The sequence below is a fragment of the Gouania willdenowi genome, chromosome 9 (genome assembly GCF_900634775.1).
Source record: "Gouania willdenowi chromosome 9, fGouWil2.1, whole genome shotgun sequence".
Lineage (NCBI taxonomy): Eukaryota > Metazoa > Chordata > Actinopteri > Blenniiformes > Gobiesocidae > Gouania > Gouania willdenowi.
Window position 1 is genome coordinate 40,035,190 of NC_041052.1, and position 17,872 is coordinate 40,053,061.

The 17,872-nt window shown below is 35.0% G+C and overlaps 1 protein-coding gene across 1 annotated transcript in view; it reads right to left on the reverse strand.

The window, feature by feature from the left end:
* Positions 1 to 15,458, reverse strand: part of bmpr1ba (bone morphogenetic protein receptor, type IBa) — a 48,244-nt gene extending 32,786 nt beyond the window's left edge. The window contains 1 exon segment of the mRNA XM_028456502.1: positions 15,237 to 15,458. Within this exon segment, the coding sequence (XP_028312303.1) occupies positions 15,237 to 15,345 (109 nt within the window). The 5' untranslated portion in view covers positions 15,346 to 15,458.
* Positions 15,459 to 17,872: the final 2,414 nt, after the last annotated feature.

Here is a 17,872-nt window from a genome sequence, read left to right on the forward strand (position 1 = left end):
TAATGAATCAGTGCCACTCTTTGGTCGTACAGCTGTCATCTGCCAGCTTTATTCACCAGTGTGTGGGGTGTGTGGGGTCCCCTTTCAATAAGGATGAGTGACAGCTACACAAGGAACCCGGAACTCACTGCCACTTCCCAACAGTCGTCAACGTTCCCTTTGGAATACGTTGAACTGATGACAGATCCTTAAGGGAGGTGTCACGCAACGCTGCAAATGGAGTACAATTCATTTCTGTTTGTATAGTGAGCATTTAGGGTCAGCGTACATGGGGAATTATAAGAAACTAAAAGGTCTCAAAAGTAGCGTTGGTGAAGAAAATGTGTCAGTGCAACCAAACGAAATGACTCATCTGAAGTGGGAGTAGGTGGTTTTCTGTCTCTATAGATGTAGATGTTTGTAGATAGAATGACAAATAAGACAATGAGCAACATTATAGGGAGAGTGAGTGGATGTTAAAAGATTACCACCACAAAGAGAATTTGCAGGAAAAAGGAAGACAGGGAAGAAAGTTAGTTAATTTTATTCAATTTAACTGTACAACTTATTTTAGTTCAGGGGCCAAATATGGAGCAGCTTGATTTGAACAGATTAAATTCAGGAAAATGGTGTAATTTCAACAATATTGTGTCCTAGTTTACACACCAATGTATACATAAAATAGTGCTGTCAATAGATTAAAAAATGGAGAGATTAATTAATTATGCGCTGTGATTATTTAATGTAATTAATCTATTTTTAATCATACCTAAAAATTGCTGATAAACGCCCTCAACTTGAGGTATTTTCATTTAAATTACGTTATTGTGACAGATTGAAATATGTCTTTATAAAGTCATGTATTGTTTAACAGACTTGAACCATTTCCTCTTAGTTTAGACCATCAGGGGAATATTGATTTGTACTTTAGTCAATCTACAAATAATAGAAAATACAAATGAAATAAAGCATCAGGTCCATATGTAGTGCTATAAAGTTAGCAAATCATAAACAGTAAGAACACTTTTATGATCAATACAATTATTGAACACTGAACTTGTTGCTTTTTCTCTCCTTCAGATTATATATATATATAAAACATTGTTCATCACAAAATAAAGTGCTAAAATAACATCTAGTAATCACTTCTAGTAGTAGTAGTAGCCCCGCCCACATCCTCCACCACAGAGAGTGGTCGACTGTCCACTACAATCATTTATCCACTCACTTTGTTCATTTGTCACTCATGGATTAATTCATTTCGGTTCTAAACCCTGTCTGAGTGTGGATTGTATGAGCTACTCTGTCTGCTCAGTCAGGAAGGACCGCTGCCCGTGCTAGCTGCTACATAGTTAGCATTAAGGTAGAAAAGCTCAGACCTCCGCTGATCCACAAACTCCTTCTTGCACATAACCCGGAAGTGAAGCGTTACACATTCTGAGATATCGTTAGCTCTGCCACATTTAGGAGTCTCTAAACCCTCTGAAATGTCCGTGAGGAGGTTCTGTGCCCAACAAAATTGGAAGCAGCGATCTTGTCATGCCGAACTGCTGTTAGCATAGCCGTTAGCATCGGATGAGAGTACACTTCCGGGTCACGTACTTTGGCAAATCGGTAATGGAGAAAACAAATAAAGGTGTTGGTTTTTCGTTTTCTGTACCGAAGCAAAAGAGCTTGAATTTGAAAAACAAGGCATTTTCCATTTTTTCATTTTAGTTTTGGAAACAAATATCAAATAATGAGTGTTTTTCTTTTCGTTTTTCATGTTTTTGTTACATAATGAAAAACAAATGAACGAATGATACACGGATTCCCCTCAGTTACACACTAGTTTTATTGTTTGACAACTGTTGTTGCCTCGGAGAAAAAAAAGGCCTAATACTAACCAAAAGTGTTATTTTTAAGGAAACAAGTATTTGCATCTTGAGTCAAGCTATAACTTCTCTATCACAAGTTCCTTTTCTCCGTTTCATGACCATCTGGGTGCTCGTACTAATCACGGAACCGCCCACATCAACAGACCACATGTCCATATCTGAGTCTGTGCTGGTGTGTGTTTCATTATTCAGCTGCAAATGTTTGGAATCTAAAATAACATTTTGTATTTTACTACACGCAAACAACTTACATTTTACTCTCTTTTAAAACACAAAGAAACAGTCAGGGTTGACGTCAATTATAATTGTAATCACGTAATTGGCAACTAATTACAAAATGACATAATTATAACTGTAATTGTAATTTTTTTTTTTTTTTAACTTTTGTAACCATAATTGAATTGTGATTGAGATCAGGTAATTGACTTTGTAATTGTAATTGGCATGGAAATGATATAAAAACTAATTTATAATTGAATTAAACACTAATCTAGGGAACCATGTTACAGTTCTATGTCTTACATAGTTCATAATAACAATAATGATACGTAGTTAACAATTAATATATTATGTTTCATATCAACTGTTCACACTACCTGTCAGTTCTCTTCAGGATCATTTTAACTTTTCAAAAAAATTCTAATAATTTATATTTAAATATTACCAATACACCAATATTTTTCATTGATTAGGACGCCTAACAATGAAACAAAGAGATAAAAAATAAACTAATTCAATAATAAATAACATCTTTTTGCGTATTTTACAGTTGATTTAAAACATGGGTTAAAACTGACCCGTTATCTTAAGATTTTATGGGTTTTTTTTATTGAAGGCTCAGTAATAGTGATGATTTGTAATTGAACTTTAGTAATTGAGAAAGGAATTGTAATTGACTTCAAGGGGACAATAAATAATTGTAATTTTGATTGTAATTGGGGGGAAAAAAGCCAGTCACCGTAACTGTAATTAAGTTGCAATTGAACATGGATAATTGAAGACGTAATTGTAATTGAAAAATGTAATTGACTCCTCCAGGGGTGAGCTATACAGTAGGTCCAGCATACAATCCACTGGTTGCACTATTCTGAATCCTCTCTAAGTTATAACCTAATGCTGTGTATATATATATATACATACATACATACATACTGTATATAAAATGTAAAAAAATTACAAAATCCTAATTCATAAGGCCAGACGTTCAATGCCACTGTCCTGTTGTCTGTGATGACAGTAAATCCTAATCATGTGCTGTAGATGATAAATTAGGGCAGCAGACCCTGGTGGTCTCCTACAAATACCTTAGAGCATCTGCTCTTTCAATCTGCTGGACAAATGTTTATGTCACATAAGAATGCTTTACATAAATAGCGTACGCAGCGCAAACAATCCTTCACACATAATCAATATAATCGTGAAGCCTGCGTTAAACATTCCAAACTGAACAGGACTGTGATTTGTTGCTGTTGCATGGAAAAAAAAACAGAAGTCAATAAAACCTATTTCTCCTGCTGAGGGTTGGGGGGCATCAGAGTATTTCTGAGCTTTCATAGAGTAGAAATACAAATACTAAAGCAGTCAAATTTACCCTCCGTTTTAAAACCAAATCAAAATAACAAATAAACAGTGTAGTTATTTTGTTTACATTTATTAACTAAGAAAATAACATTCAATGCCGTGCATTCAATTGAAGTATCAGGATTTCTTTTTACCTCTGCTGATTATTAACGAAAGCCCTTTTATTAACGACCACTTGTGAATTTCATCAATGAACAGATAATATTGTGTGTTTGTGTGTGTCGATTAATTTATCTCTCCATCTGCAACAAAATATGTCAAAAGCAGTCATTCTTTATTTAGATCCCACCCATACCCCCCACCCTAATATCCCAGGGGTCTTTGTTGTCTCATGACACCATCACAACAATGGCTCTAGTATTAGATCTGGTTGTCAGATCAATTTCAGTCGAAAGAGTCTTTTGGTAACCCCCACTTCCTCTTTATGGAGATGGTTTTACCAGAATAAAAGCCCAACACCAAGCTTCTATAAAAATAAATAATAAATAAAGAAACACATCTATAGTATTAACGTTTGACCAAAAAGCCAAAGATGGCGTCAAGTTTAGGATTTTTTTTCTTTTTTTAGTTAAAGCTTTTAAATGTCCACCATTCTCCATTGTTGCGTCAGCTTTAATTAAATATTATTCACAAACTATAGCAGATATGACTTTAGCATCGGACACGTTTTACGTTCTGCATCACGTGTTTAATGTAAAAATATATACTGGTTAAATGAGGTTTAAAGTTAGACCAACATGCACATTTAGAAATAATAAATAACATTAAGAATAATAAATTGAAAAAAAAAAAACAAGGTCTACGTCTATTTAAACCTAAAAGTATTTACTTATTTATTTATATTCTTAAATCATATTAAACAACTTACTCTCGTGATATCAAGATGCAAATTATTAGAAGTGGCCGTGGGGTGAACAAACAGTGAGTGTTGGAACAAATCGCCCCGAGAAGGTTTGTTTTGATCTCAACTAGGAACACTTTAATATTGACATTAGTGTGGGATGTGTTTTTACTTCGTTCTTACCGTGATTTCCTGTGTTTGCCTCACAAAACGCCGCCAAAGCGATTACTAGGGGTGTGCATTGCCATGAATCTGACCATATGATACAATTTCAGTCACGGTGCGATATATACCAATACTGAACAATACAATATGCAGCACAATATTAATAATGACACATTTCACCTTTACAAGTACAAAACGATATGAAATTATTTTTTTTAAACTTGCAAGAACAAGTAAATGGTAGCTAACTGTAATTCAAACCAATATTAAAAACAAGTGGTATGTTTATCAAACTGTCAAATTACATTTTTCAAAAGAGTTTAAGTTTTGCTTCTACAACAGATTCTGATTTTGTTAAAATCTTCTATAAAAGTGTCCAGTATGTTCAAGCTCAAATGCATTGAGGAGTGAGGTGGTTTCACAAGGTCTGATGGTGCGTTCACTGACACCTAGTGACTGGGCGTTTACGTGCTATGCATATGTTAGCGCAATTAAATGTTTTTTTTTGGGTTTTTTTCTGTTAAAAAACCTGATTAAAAAAATTGATTTGTACAATTTTTGGAGTGATACAATAATAGCGCGTTGAAATATCGCAATATACAGTATTTTGCCAAATCCATTTTTCTTACACGACTACCCAACATATTTCTGGTGTTTTCACTGAAAGTTGTGGCAAAACAATGCAACGCGTGTTTACAGTGGAGATCAAAACAAACTTTTGATTAGCAATTTCAAACTTTTAACCAGATGATTTTCAAATTATTGATCTCTGACGCCTACACTATGGCTTTATCTGATAAGAATACATGTATACCAGCAGTTATAAATATGATAGGTGACGCTGTCCAAGCTGCAATGTTTCACGACTTTTGTCAGCACAGGCTCATAATTGCAATATATATAAAAAAAGGGGTTTTGATCCCCTACGCTGTGATGTTGGCTTCTACGCCAGGTTGAAACACAGCATAGGGGGCTTTTCTGTTGTTTTCTCCTTCTTTAATCAGTACTTCTGTAATAATTGCATGGGTTGTTTCTTGGTAACCGTAATCACTGTCCAATACAAACAGTGTAGCTTCAACCAGACGTAGCGTGTAGTGACACTTATATTATCTTTGCTCTTGGTGCAAGGAACAGCTCACAGAATGGAGAACAATGTAATTAACACCCGTTTGTGCGTCTCTGTTTATATTAAGACACCCACCCCCCGGGCAATGGTCAAGAGGATGAAATCCACACCCGTGTATATGTGACTTGCACGACGCTCATCAAGCTAAAGCACGTTAGTTTTTTTTTTGAATAAAATGTTATTTCTTGTCTATACAGTGTGTGTGAGTATTTATTAGTGGAGGATCAATACCAAGCATGAGTAACTCTAGAACTACATTCATCATGACCCTTCACCAACTCAACAGATAACTTTTGGCTTTAAAGTAAGACATTAACAAAGATCAAAATAACTTCAGCTTTACTTTGCAAAATGTTGCCACGTTATACATTTCATGCCCCCAAACCCCCCTACGACACTCACGGCTGGTGCACGGCGTCCATTTGTGTCAAAGTAGAGATGATGGTGTTGACATTAAAACTACCATGTGTTTATTTCCCAAAGTTATGGTCTGTAGTGTCTCAGTCATCTCCACTGGTTTAATACAGACACCTTCCATCCATTTACAGTATGAATGTACATTATGTGTATAGTGTGTGTGTAGATACAGTCTGGAATGAGGACGTGTGAGTGTCTGTGAATGCTGTTGCATACAGTAGGTGTATAGTCTGTTTACAGTTGAGTGCGTCCCTCTGTCTCCTCTTTGTGATTATAGCTTCACATTAAACAAGTCGCATATCACCAACCAGTGGCTCCAGGACTCCTCCCAACAATCCCAGTGGCCAAACATCAGACTGAACAGCATTATGTTCATTCACTGAGGATTTAACAAACATTTATTTAGAATCAAAGTTGCAGACATTGGGCTCTATTGTTACTGAGCAGTGCACATCTTTTTCCCAGTTACGCACTGTGGGTGGAGCGGCCCTGGAATGTAGGCGTTCCCATTCAAATCTGGCTTTATGCGCATTCTGCCATCTGCTTAACTTATTTTCCTCTTATGCTCTTCTGAACCTGGAATAAGTGCAGCGCCCCGATAAGGTGAAACATCATATTGCACTAGAAATATGGACATAGTTACAATTTAAGCCACATGGACTCATAATCTTGCAAAATCTATCCAAACTGGGGTGGGAGGAGTGACACAAGCACGCCAAAGCATTAACCATCAGCATTCCTATATATGTTCACATTTACCAGTTCTAAACGCGGACAAAATGTGTTACATTTAATTCTATTTTATCCGTCGCGGAGCTGATCAGCTGTGTGTGCCGCGGTGCGCGCCTCAGGTGCTGCTTGTTACAATGACGTCAGACTGATGTCCAACGTAAAGCCACAGTTTGATCCACTACAGAATAAATAACAAGTGAAACATTTATGACAGATGATGATGACTAATGCATGCTGATCATTTATGAATGCAGGAATGTAAGAAGTTAATGAAATCAGATTTTTCCACACAAATATTAATCTGTCGTTAGTATGAGGGGAAAAACACAGATTTTAACTGTGGTTCAAACAGAGAAATGTTTCCGATCCTCAAACCGTAATAATATGATCAAATCAAACTGCTACATTGTTTATCAACGCAGGCATTTCAAATTAAGTGTGCTTTATCATTTTCACGGATTTACAAGCGTTGGGAAAACTCCATGTTCTGTGATTTCAAAAAATGACATCATGGCCAAGTCCTCCTCCATGGCTTCAGACCGCCTTCATTCACAGACTGCGCCCTTTTGGTCGATTTACGTGTGGTGGGCGTGTCAGGAGCCTGGACCAGAGAATACGCACAGAAGAGAGACGCGTTACTGCAGACGCGTAAAAAAGTCCAGACCGCAGAATAGAGCCCATTGTACAGAGAGAATTTGAACCAAACTCCACTTGATGATTACTTGAAGGAAAGAGGACGATTGTAGCAACATTTGAAGCTATAAATTGTGTCTGTAGCTGCAGAATTAAAGTTTTAACAGCAGTTTTCCTCAAAGTTCATGTGCAGCAGCTGTCGTACTCTAGCAGATCTAAGATCTAGATCTCTAATAAGGATTGCTAAAAGCAGCCTAATTTGAATAAAACCTTCACATATTATAAAAGAAAGAGAGTTAGCATTTTACAAATGAGATATTATCATTGTCACTAAGGAGCAGAACATTTTGATCTTTGAATAGCGTAAAACTACTTGCATGCAGCATGACAAACAGGGTCACTTTAAAATGTATACAATTTTTTGTCAGAATTTAATCTGTACGAATTAGATAGATTTGTAGATTAGAAAGTGCACAAAGTGCTAAAATTGTGTCTCTGAGTTAAATATTGACAGATACAGTATATAGCAGTTTACAGTAAAAGCATAAAAGTGTTAGTATTTTATAAATTACATAGCAGCATTGCCACTAAGCAGCCGAACATATTGATATTGATATTTGAATGGTGTAGATTGGTTAAAATATGGTCAGAAGAATAAGAAAGAATTGAGAACTTAAAAGTGGGAATGCTTTGCATTCACACAATTACAAAAAAAATCTATAATAACTTTGTGCTGTCCTGTGGTTTCTGTTTTATTTAGTTGCTGCACAGACTATGACCGACAGACCATGATGGGAACTATCCAGCCTGTTGCTCTGCACACGAGACAAACACGTTTAAAAACAGACATGAAACAGTGAGCGGCTACTCTTCCTCGTTCCTATTCACACTTCACCATCAACAGCATAGTTCCAGAGACTGTGGGGGGTTGTGGAGTCACTGCTAGTGCATGGAAAACTCTAAGCCCCTGTTTAGCCCCAGCACACTGCTACGTTTCACCTGTTCTCTGTCCATCACCTCACTGCAGTAAACACTGTCACAGGAAACACTTTGACTCTCTGTTGTGAACAGAATAGCAGCAATAAGTAAGGGTAGAGTTTGAAATGAACGATTTATGCCTTTATTTATGCTGTTATCAGGACACATAATGACTTTTTTTGATTCTTTGTGTTGGAAATAAAATCTCTTACACCCTCGCTGTCTCTCCTTTGAAGAGAAATGCACAATTCTTCTCCTCCAGCTGTGTTTTAAGATGTCAGCGCCAGACCGGTAATCTGGCTGGGATACAAGTATCCATTACAGGATGTAATATCCCTCAGTGCTAAAGTCTCCACGCAGTCCCTCAAAGATCCAATAGCCAACCTGATATAATATTGTAGCCATGCCTAGGGCAGGGTAATATATAGTGATTCAAGATATATCAAGTTTTCTATTTTGGCGATATAGAAAATGACAATATTGTCTATGTTTTTTTTACTTGTTTTTATTTATGCAATCACACAATGCAAATCATATCATACAAGTATTTAATATTATTCATAGAGTGCAGTCAAACAGTGTCCTTCTTTACAATTTTGCTGATATATATATATATATATCATAGCCTTTTTGTATTAAAATACTCATTTTAGGAGTCGCTGCTTTTGGTACTTCTCAGAACAGCATGAAAATCACAGTTTGATGATGACTGCGTGAGTCCTAAACCAGACCTTCCTCTAAACAAGCCACACTACAGAACTCACTCACACGTGCTGTCCCTTAGAGGAGAAAAAGCCAAAAGTGGCACATATTGTGCAGCTATTTGTTAATAAACGAGCCTGTGTGGCCTTTTACATCAGCAAATTTAACTCATAATTGTTTTTCAGGTCTGACTTTATTTTAATTAAAATGATTGAAATGTGTGTTTTGATCCATATCACCCAGCTCTACCTGTCATACCAATGTTGTTTATCATGAATAAATGACTTCAAACTCAATGAATGTTAATTTACTATCCTGTTGAAAAAGCCTTATAGATACTATTGAAATCTTACTTTTATTTTTCAAATCATTGCATACTTATTGGCTGAAAAACTACACTAAAGTGTTTCTACAATACTTTTTATGTTCTCCATGTGCACCTTACTGAAAGTACTGGTTTCCTGCGTCGCCACCGTCAGGTCAAACGTTCAGTTTTAGAGTTAGTGTATCTTGAAAATCTTTCATCCAAATTTTTTCTAATTTGGGGTGAAAATGTATGACTCACATAATGAACCATATTGATTGAAACGCCCCTTTATATCATGAACATATTTATTTACTTGTTTTTATATCCTTTTTTAATACATATATGGGGTTATTCACTATGAAGTCCTCTACGTCACTTTTACTATGAAAGAGCTGTTCCAAAATGAGAATACTGATACAAGTTTTACACAGTTAAAACATCTTGGGGTCAAATTGACCCCAGATGAACGCTAATGTCTGCAATATGCATTCAGCACATTGACAAAATATTATCATGATGATTTCCATGCTTAATCAATTGTAACCATCAAATTAGGAAAAGTCATGAAATATGAAGCAAAAAAATAAAAAAATAAAGTCAACTATTATTTTTTGAATGACAATCACTGAATGGGGTCAAATTGACCCCAAAGATAATAGGAGGGTTAAAAAAAACCTGTATTAAAGAATCAGATTTAAAGAAACTGGATAAATAGATATTTTAAAAACAAAAGTAAAACTTCATAATAAATAAAAGTTAAATGCTAACAAAAAGGCACATTTTCAAAATGAAAATATCTGTAATAAATGACTTGGGGTTGAAAAAAAATCTGATATTTTTACTCTGATGAAACTTAAAAATCCTGCAGACTCTCATTAGAAAACACTGGTGACAAAAGTAAAACAACTGGCAGAGCTTTGACTGTGAAAAGTGATACAGTGGTGCTTATTTCCACCAAGGACAATGAAACATAAGCTAACACGCACGCTCGCTCTTCACTTCACACAAGTCAAACTTAAGTCATAAGCCAAGCCTATACTTAAACCGTTTAATGTGCAATTGCGATTGATAAAGTTTATATATAAATTAGAAAGTTTATTTGCGACAACTTTCTCAAGCGCAGCAGCATTTATGTGTTTACAGCCTGTAGAAAAGTCTGCGCTGACTCAAAAACCTTGTTTAGTTACGTTTAGTCACTATAAAATCTAGATTATGTAATCGCACAAAGATAAACCATGTTGGCCTTGAGAAAGTGGAAAAAAACTGATTTAGTTGCAAGAGCAAGTAGAAAAAAGAGAAACTCAGGTTTTAAACCAGAGGTGGCAAAAGTACTAGTCTTCTATATACAGTATGATACCATACTTAAAAGAATAAAAAATGACTCTGGTAAAAGAAAAGTTTTGAAGTTACTTGAGTGAAAGTAAAAAAGTATATGCTACTAGATATTGTTATAGGTAAAAAAGTAAAAAGTAAAACAAATGTCCCTTCAACAATAAGACAAATCCCATATCTTGTTTACATGAACCAGAATACTGGTTCATGTAAACCAGTTAAATCTGTTACCTTTGAACACATGGAGAATTTAGCACTCAAACATGAAAAAATAAATCTAAATGTAAATGTTAAATAAAAATGTTAAATATAAATCTAAATGTTAAATGCAATTATAAATGATAAATGTAAATATTAAATTGAAATGCAAAAGTTAAATCTAAATGCTAAATCTAAATCTAAATGTTAAATGTAAATACAAATGTTAAATATAAATCTAAATGTTAAATGTAATTATAAATGATAAATGTTAAATCTAAATGCAAAAGTTAAATCTAAATGTGAAATCTAATTCTTAACATTTAGATGACATTTAGATTTAAACATTTACATTTAGATTTAAAGATTTACATTTAAATTTATTTTTCATGCCTACACATTTTTAACAATGATATAGAACATGTTGTTTTACATGAATTTCTGTCTCAAATGAAAGAAAAATGAGCTAAATGTTCAAAATATATCGGCTATGAAAGTTTTTACATTTGGCGCCCCATATCTACGTAACAGAAAAAAGCTCAAACTACCAATTTTTTTTAATTTAGCCTGAAGCGAATCATGTTCTCCTGGTTTCTGGAATGGAAATGTGGCCTTTTTGGTCTGAAAATGTTGTGGTGAAAAGCGTGTTTAGTTTGAGTGACAAGGTCTTAAAAGTAACAAGTTCATTTTTAAAATGTACAGATATTAAAAAAAAATTAAAAAAATACTCAAGTAAAGTAGAGAAACCAGAAAACACTGCCATTGTCAGATAGATACAGTACATAGAGTCTCTAGCAGCTGCATCTTGCTGTGTTGACTTTATTTTAATCAACAAATAGTTACTCTTTGAGTCACTTGTCGTCCTATTGCCAAGTCAATCAATCATTGTGCAGTCACCCATTGATTAAGTCGGTTTGTGGTGTATAATAAATTATCCTGGTGTCAACATGTGAAAGATCGGTTGCTAACAGGCCTCAGGTGAAATGTGTCTGACAGGTTGGATCTGCTCTGCATTCAACAGAAATGCATCTTCATGAGCTTCAAATTAAAAGGTTGATATTCTTGGTTTTACAACCTACACATTTTTTCTGACAGTGTCAGGAATTAGTGAAACTAAAGCTTTGATTTATAAAAGAAACACAAGCAGCTCAGTAGAAAGCAAAAACAGATGATTATTTTTATTGTGTTTGTTTTACAAATACAGAGTAGTAATGAGTATTAGTGCACAGAATATCACTAAGCACCAGCTGAGATATTATTATACTGTATTTTATTTTAACTAGATTTATATTTGACAAAGTGAAAGTGTAGAATACTTGTGTGTGGGGTTTTAATTTGAAAAATAGTAATTATTCAAGCGCTGTATATCTATTTATGTGATATTATGTATTGTTTTTTTTAAATTGTGCAACAGATAATTGAAATTAAAGAAAGACACTAAAATTTAGAAAATATATTTATATTAATAATTTATCATTTTTTTATGTTAAGAATTTTTTTTAATTTAAAAATGTATTTTTTTTTTCAGTTTTTATATTTATTAAAATAATTTCTGGTGACCCTACATGGGGTCATGAGCAAAATATATCAATTTAAATAATAATAGAAAAAAATATACATATAAAATATATATTATTTAAATTAAAAAGAAACTTTCTAAAAATTATATATATAATTTTTAGAAAGTTTATTTTTAATTTAAATAATTATTATTATTTTTACATTTAAAAAATAATAAATAAAAAAATAAATACAATTTTAAATGTAAAAATATAATTCTAATCAGTTTCTTAATTTAATTTTATTATTACTAGATATTTTAGGCGACACCACATGGGGTCATGACCAAAATAGATAATTACAATAGCAATAAATATTATTTAAAATGAAAAAAATTAAAAATCTTAGAATATATATTTTTATTTATTTATACATTTCAATCTATTTATATGGTAGTGGTTTGAGTTTAAGTTTATTAAAATATAAAGATGTAATAAAATTTTAATCATTTTTTTGTTTGTTTGTTTTTGTTTTTTTTAATTATTACTAGACATTTCAGGCGACCCCACATGGGGTCATGACCACAACCCTGGTTTAGGGCAAAATTATATCCAGTATGTTTGGGTGATGGGATTTATACAAAATGAATTCAGTGTAATCCTTGTAATAAGATAAAAATGTAATAGATTACTAATAAAACCCAGAAGTGCCTTGACTAGAGTTCAAAACAACGTAGTTCTTGGTCCAGGTCCATATTTGTGTCTACATTAACGTACTGCAGGGTTTTATCGCTAACAGCTGTTCTACGGCTGTTTGATCAAAGTGTTCTCAGCGCTACCATGAATCTGAAACATTCAGACACTTTGTAAGTTTGCGTCTACGAGTGCTCGCGTGCAGAGCGCAAACGCTTAGACGTTCCAAACATAAACCAAGTGTCATTCATACCAAGTGTCGGATAGAAGGAGAAAACACCATGTGTGAATAAAGAGTGTAAATGAAAGCTCAATAGGAAAACACACTCACCCTGTGACAATGACAGGAAAGATGGAGGAGAAAGAAGGAGATGACACACAGCCAAAGGTCACAGGATGGCCTCAGTACTCATACATGACAATGTCGCCTATAATGAAATATTTATCACATAGTACAAATCACATCATACAAGTATTTAATATTATTCAGTCATAATGCATCCTTTTTTTACACTTTTCCCATATATATTGTATAGCTTATTCCTATTAAAATACTGGTTTTTGGAGTCGTTTCTTCTCTGAACAGCATGAAAAGCACAGTTAGATGATCACTGAATGTGTCCTAAACCAGACAAGCCACACTACAGAGCTCACTCACACGTGCTGTCCCTCAAAGGAAAAACCAAAACCAAAAAAGGAACATATTGTGCAGCTGTTTGTTAATAAATGAGCCTGTGTATCATTTTGCATCACCAAAAGTAACCCAGAATTGTTTTTTTTTTTTCAAAAATATTGAGATTTATATCATATGTCGTCATTTTGAGAAAAAATATCAAGATGAGTTTTGGTCCATATCGCCCAGCACTACTGACATTATTTACACCAATGCAGCAGATCCAACAAAAGGTCAAACAATAAATGACGCTAATCATAACAGACTGTTAAATGGGACACATTCTGTTTCCAACACATCATAAATCACCCTGTGGACACCAAACATGGTCACAGACAAAGTGGAGGCAGAAGCCAAACAGGTTGATGTGTTTCTACGTCTGTTCCACAACAATATTAAATATAATACACAGAACAGTTAAAGGAGCTTAACTGAGAGACTTTAAACCAGTGAGGTTCAAAACTAGTGAACTAAAGTGTTCACCAATATACAGTATACATCACTGAGAAATAATAAAGTCAATATAACCATCTAAAGCACAGCTTTTCAACCTTGGGGTCGGGACCCCATGTGGGGTCACCTGGATTTTAAATGGGGTCGCCTGAATTGTCTAGTAATTGATGAAAAAAAAACCACACAATCTTAACTTTATTCTATTGATAAATACAAATCTAGTTAATAATAATAATAATAATAATAATAATAATAATAATAATAATAATAATAATAATAATAATAGTCAGGAAACACTGATCTAAAGACTGGTAGTGTTGGGATTCCTATTTGGGATTTTTTCCCCCCTTAATCACTAATAAAAATAACCTTATGTTAGGTTAGTCTAGTGTTTTTCAACCTTAGGGTCGAGGCCCTATGTAGGGTCGCCTGGAATGTATAGTTATTAGTAAAAAAAAAAAAAAAAAAGAAAAAAAGAAAAGAAAGACCAACTTTAAAGATGAAGCTCAAACTTCCCCTTTGGTTGCATAAAGAAAAAATAAAACCAGAGCAACATTAGAATATAAACTACACAGAGCAACATTAGAGTATAAACTATAAAGAGCAACATTAGAGTATAAACTACACAGAGCAACATTAGAGTATAAACTATAAAGAGCAACATTAGAGTATAAACTACACAGAGCAACATTAGAATATAAACTACACAGAGCAACATTAGAATATAAACTACACAGAGCAACATTAGAGTATAAACTATAAAGAGCAACATTAGAATATAAACTACACAGAGCAACATTAGAATATAAACTATAAAGAGCAACATTAGAGTATAAACTACACAGAGCAACATTAGAATATAAACTACACAGAGCAACATTAGAATATAAACTACACAGAGCAACATTAGAGTATAAACTATAAAGAGCAACATTAGAGTATAAACTACACAGAGCAACATTAGAATATAAACTACACAGAGCAACATTAGAGTATAAACTACACAGAGCAACATTAGAATATAAACTACACAGAGCAGTGAATACTCACCTTGTGTTTGTGCGTGAAGTGAAAACAGTCCCAGTAACAACAGAGGATTCCTGCTCCAGAGGTAGAGACAGAGACCGTACGTCAGCCTTTCTCCTCCCTGCACTGGCATGGTGGAGTCTGCTGCTCTGCTCTACTCCTCAGTGCTCTCTCCTCAGGACTAGATCCACCTCTCACACACACACACTCTGCCTCTGGGAGTCTGAGTGTGTCTGAGTGTGTGTGTGTGTGTGTGTGAGAGAGAGAGAGAGAGAGAGAGAGAGGGGGAGGAGTGTAAGACATGCAAGCAAGTGTGTCTATGTGTGTGTGGGTCCACAGCAACGTGAGAAAGTCTACACAACAAAAAACATACCAGCAGTGGCAGCAGCAGTTGGTGTTGATCGTCCCTCCAACAGTAGCAGCACCACTGAGAGAGAGAGAGAGAGAGAGAGAGAGAGAGAGTTAACTTCACTTGCATAGTGGGGAGGGTACACACGCACACACACACACACGCACGCACACACACACACACGCACACACACACGGGGTAAAGATGGGGAAGGGAAACGGGGGCAGGGAGCAGACTGGGGCAAGATGGAGAGTTCTCTGAGGATGTTAGAAACACTGAAGCATTCTGGGAGATTTCAAACTACTTCCACCTCATATTGTGCATTGACTGAGCTAAAGTAGCACCTTGAATTATTTGAATAATAATATATCATCATACTGTTATGACAATACCGATGTACTACGAAGCTGGATTTACTCTTATCATTGCTAACACTACGACGTTGGCAAACTTCTTAAGGCACAAACATACTCAGCGTGAACTGTGCACTCTCCTCAGAGCTTACACACCCTGCCGCGCCACTGCATAGTAGTTTCCAATAAAATCCTAAATTTCCCACAATCCTTAGTGCTTCTCTGTAGTCCTTGTACTCCTGGGACGTGTTTTAAAGTTGTCAGTGCTTTCGTAGAATTGATGGACCGTACTGTCCATGTGTGCCCAGACAGTTCCTGGTCCACACACGTCAATGCATTTTCTTCTTCTTCTAATTTGTACGTTACATTTCCCGAAACAAGACTCCAACGTGTGGCGTATGAACGTACAGTGCGAGAACATGGATCGTGAGCTGCGAACATTCGGACTCGCACAGTTTGAGCTCGCCCTTACCGAGCTAAATCACCATGGTAACCTAGGCTAAATCACCATGGTAACTTAGGCTGAATTCACCTAACCTTGTCTGGACCAGGTAATGAAATGGATCAGATCTGAGCGAGTACTAAAGCCCCGCCTCCTGACCAATCAGTTCTCCTGTAAAATGAGCTGCCCATTGTTAGAAGATCCTGGTTGGTGCAGATCTGACAGCTGAGTTTAGGAAAGAAAGACGGAGCAGTTTGATCTCAAGTGGGCCACAGATTTTATGTGGGAAAATTAGTAATTTCAACATTTTTTCGCCGTAGTTTCCACTTCTACGTACACAAAAAAAATGCAAGAAACCAACCATAACCAAGCAATAAGTGATAGATATCAGTCCCAACAGGATCTTCCTTTTAGATTTCTTAGATTTTGTAATCAATTTCTATTTAATTAAGGAAAATATGTCAAAATTTGAGGAAAATTAAAGGATTTTGTAAGAATTTTGAGTTTTTTCAACTGTTTAACATTAAAAATCCAAGATCATAATCCAAGATGGCCGCCTAAAAGCAAACGTTGGACTCGAGCTGAGGCTAATTATTTATATTATTTAAAAAAAAACAAGTTTTCCATGTACACCTCAATTCAGAATTACTATTTCCATGTAAACATGAATCAGAACACATTCATTATGATATATTTAATTCTGAATAATTAATACCAAATAAAAAAAAAAAACATCACGTAACCGTGGCCATTGTGCATTGACTCAGCCAACGGTTAAGGTAGCACCTTGAATTGTTTAAATAATAATATATCAACATACTGTTAAAACATTACCAGTATGACAGGACTGCTTATATCTAGGTCAGCATTATTGGAGGGTCACAGGTCAGTGGTTTCCGACCACTCTCTTCGGTAATTCAAGGGTTAACATCATAAGATTAACAAGCGTGTGCTAAAACAGAGAAGATTTAAACTGTTTGTTTTCATACAGAAGAGCACTGAAAAGTACTTGAAATGTCCTCTTCATAAGAGATTGGAGTCAAATAGGAGGGCCTCTCTTTAACTGAGAGCTGGTGCTGATAAAACATAACTTTATTATTATAATTGTGTCTTGTGATCACATCGGTTATATGTGGTGCTTTATAAATAAAGCAGAATTTAATTGATTAAACAGTGTGACATACCGCAAACAAATCAACTGACATTTGGGTTTGTCATGGGCTAATATTTAACGACTACATTTAGAATTCTTAGTTTCATTCTATGGACATAAAAGGAACGTTTGAGTTTTTTTTAACAAGATGAAAGTCACCATAATAAACACTCCCCCAATAAAACCATAGACTGTTGAAAATCTATTTTAACCACTTCTCCGTACAGTGCTGTGTTGTTCAGGTAGTTGGCTCAGAGGCTGTGTCAACCACCTGAACCAAAGGAGCTGTTAGCGATTGCGTCACCCGAGCCTCCAGCTTGTGCACTAATAAAAAACGGGTGAGACGTTCTAATAGACCGTTTC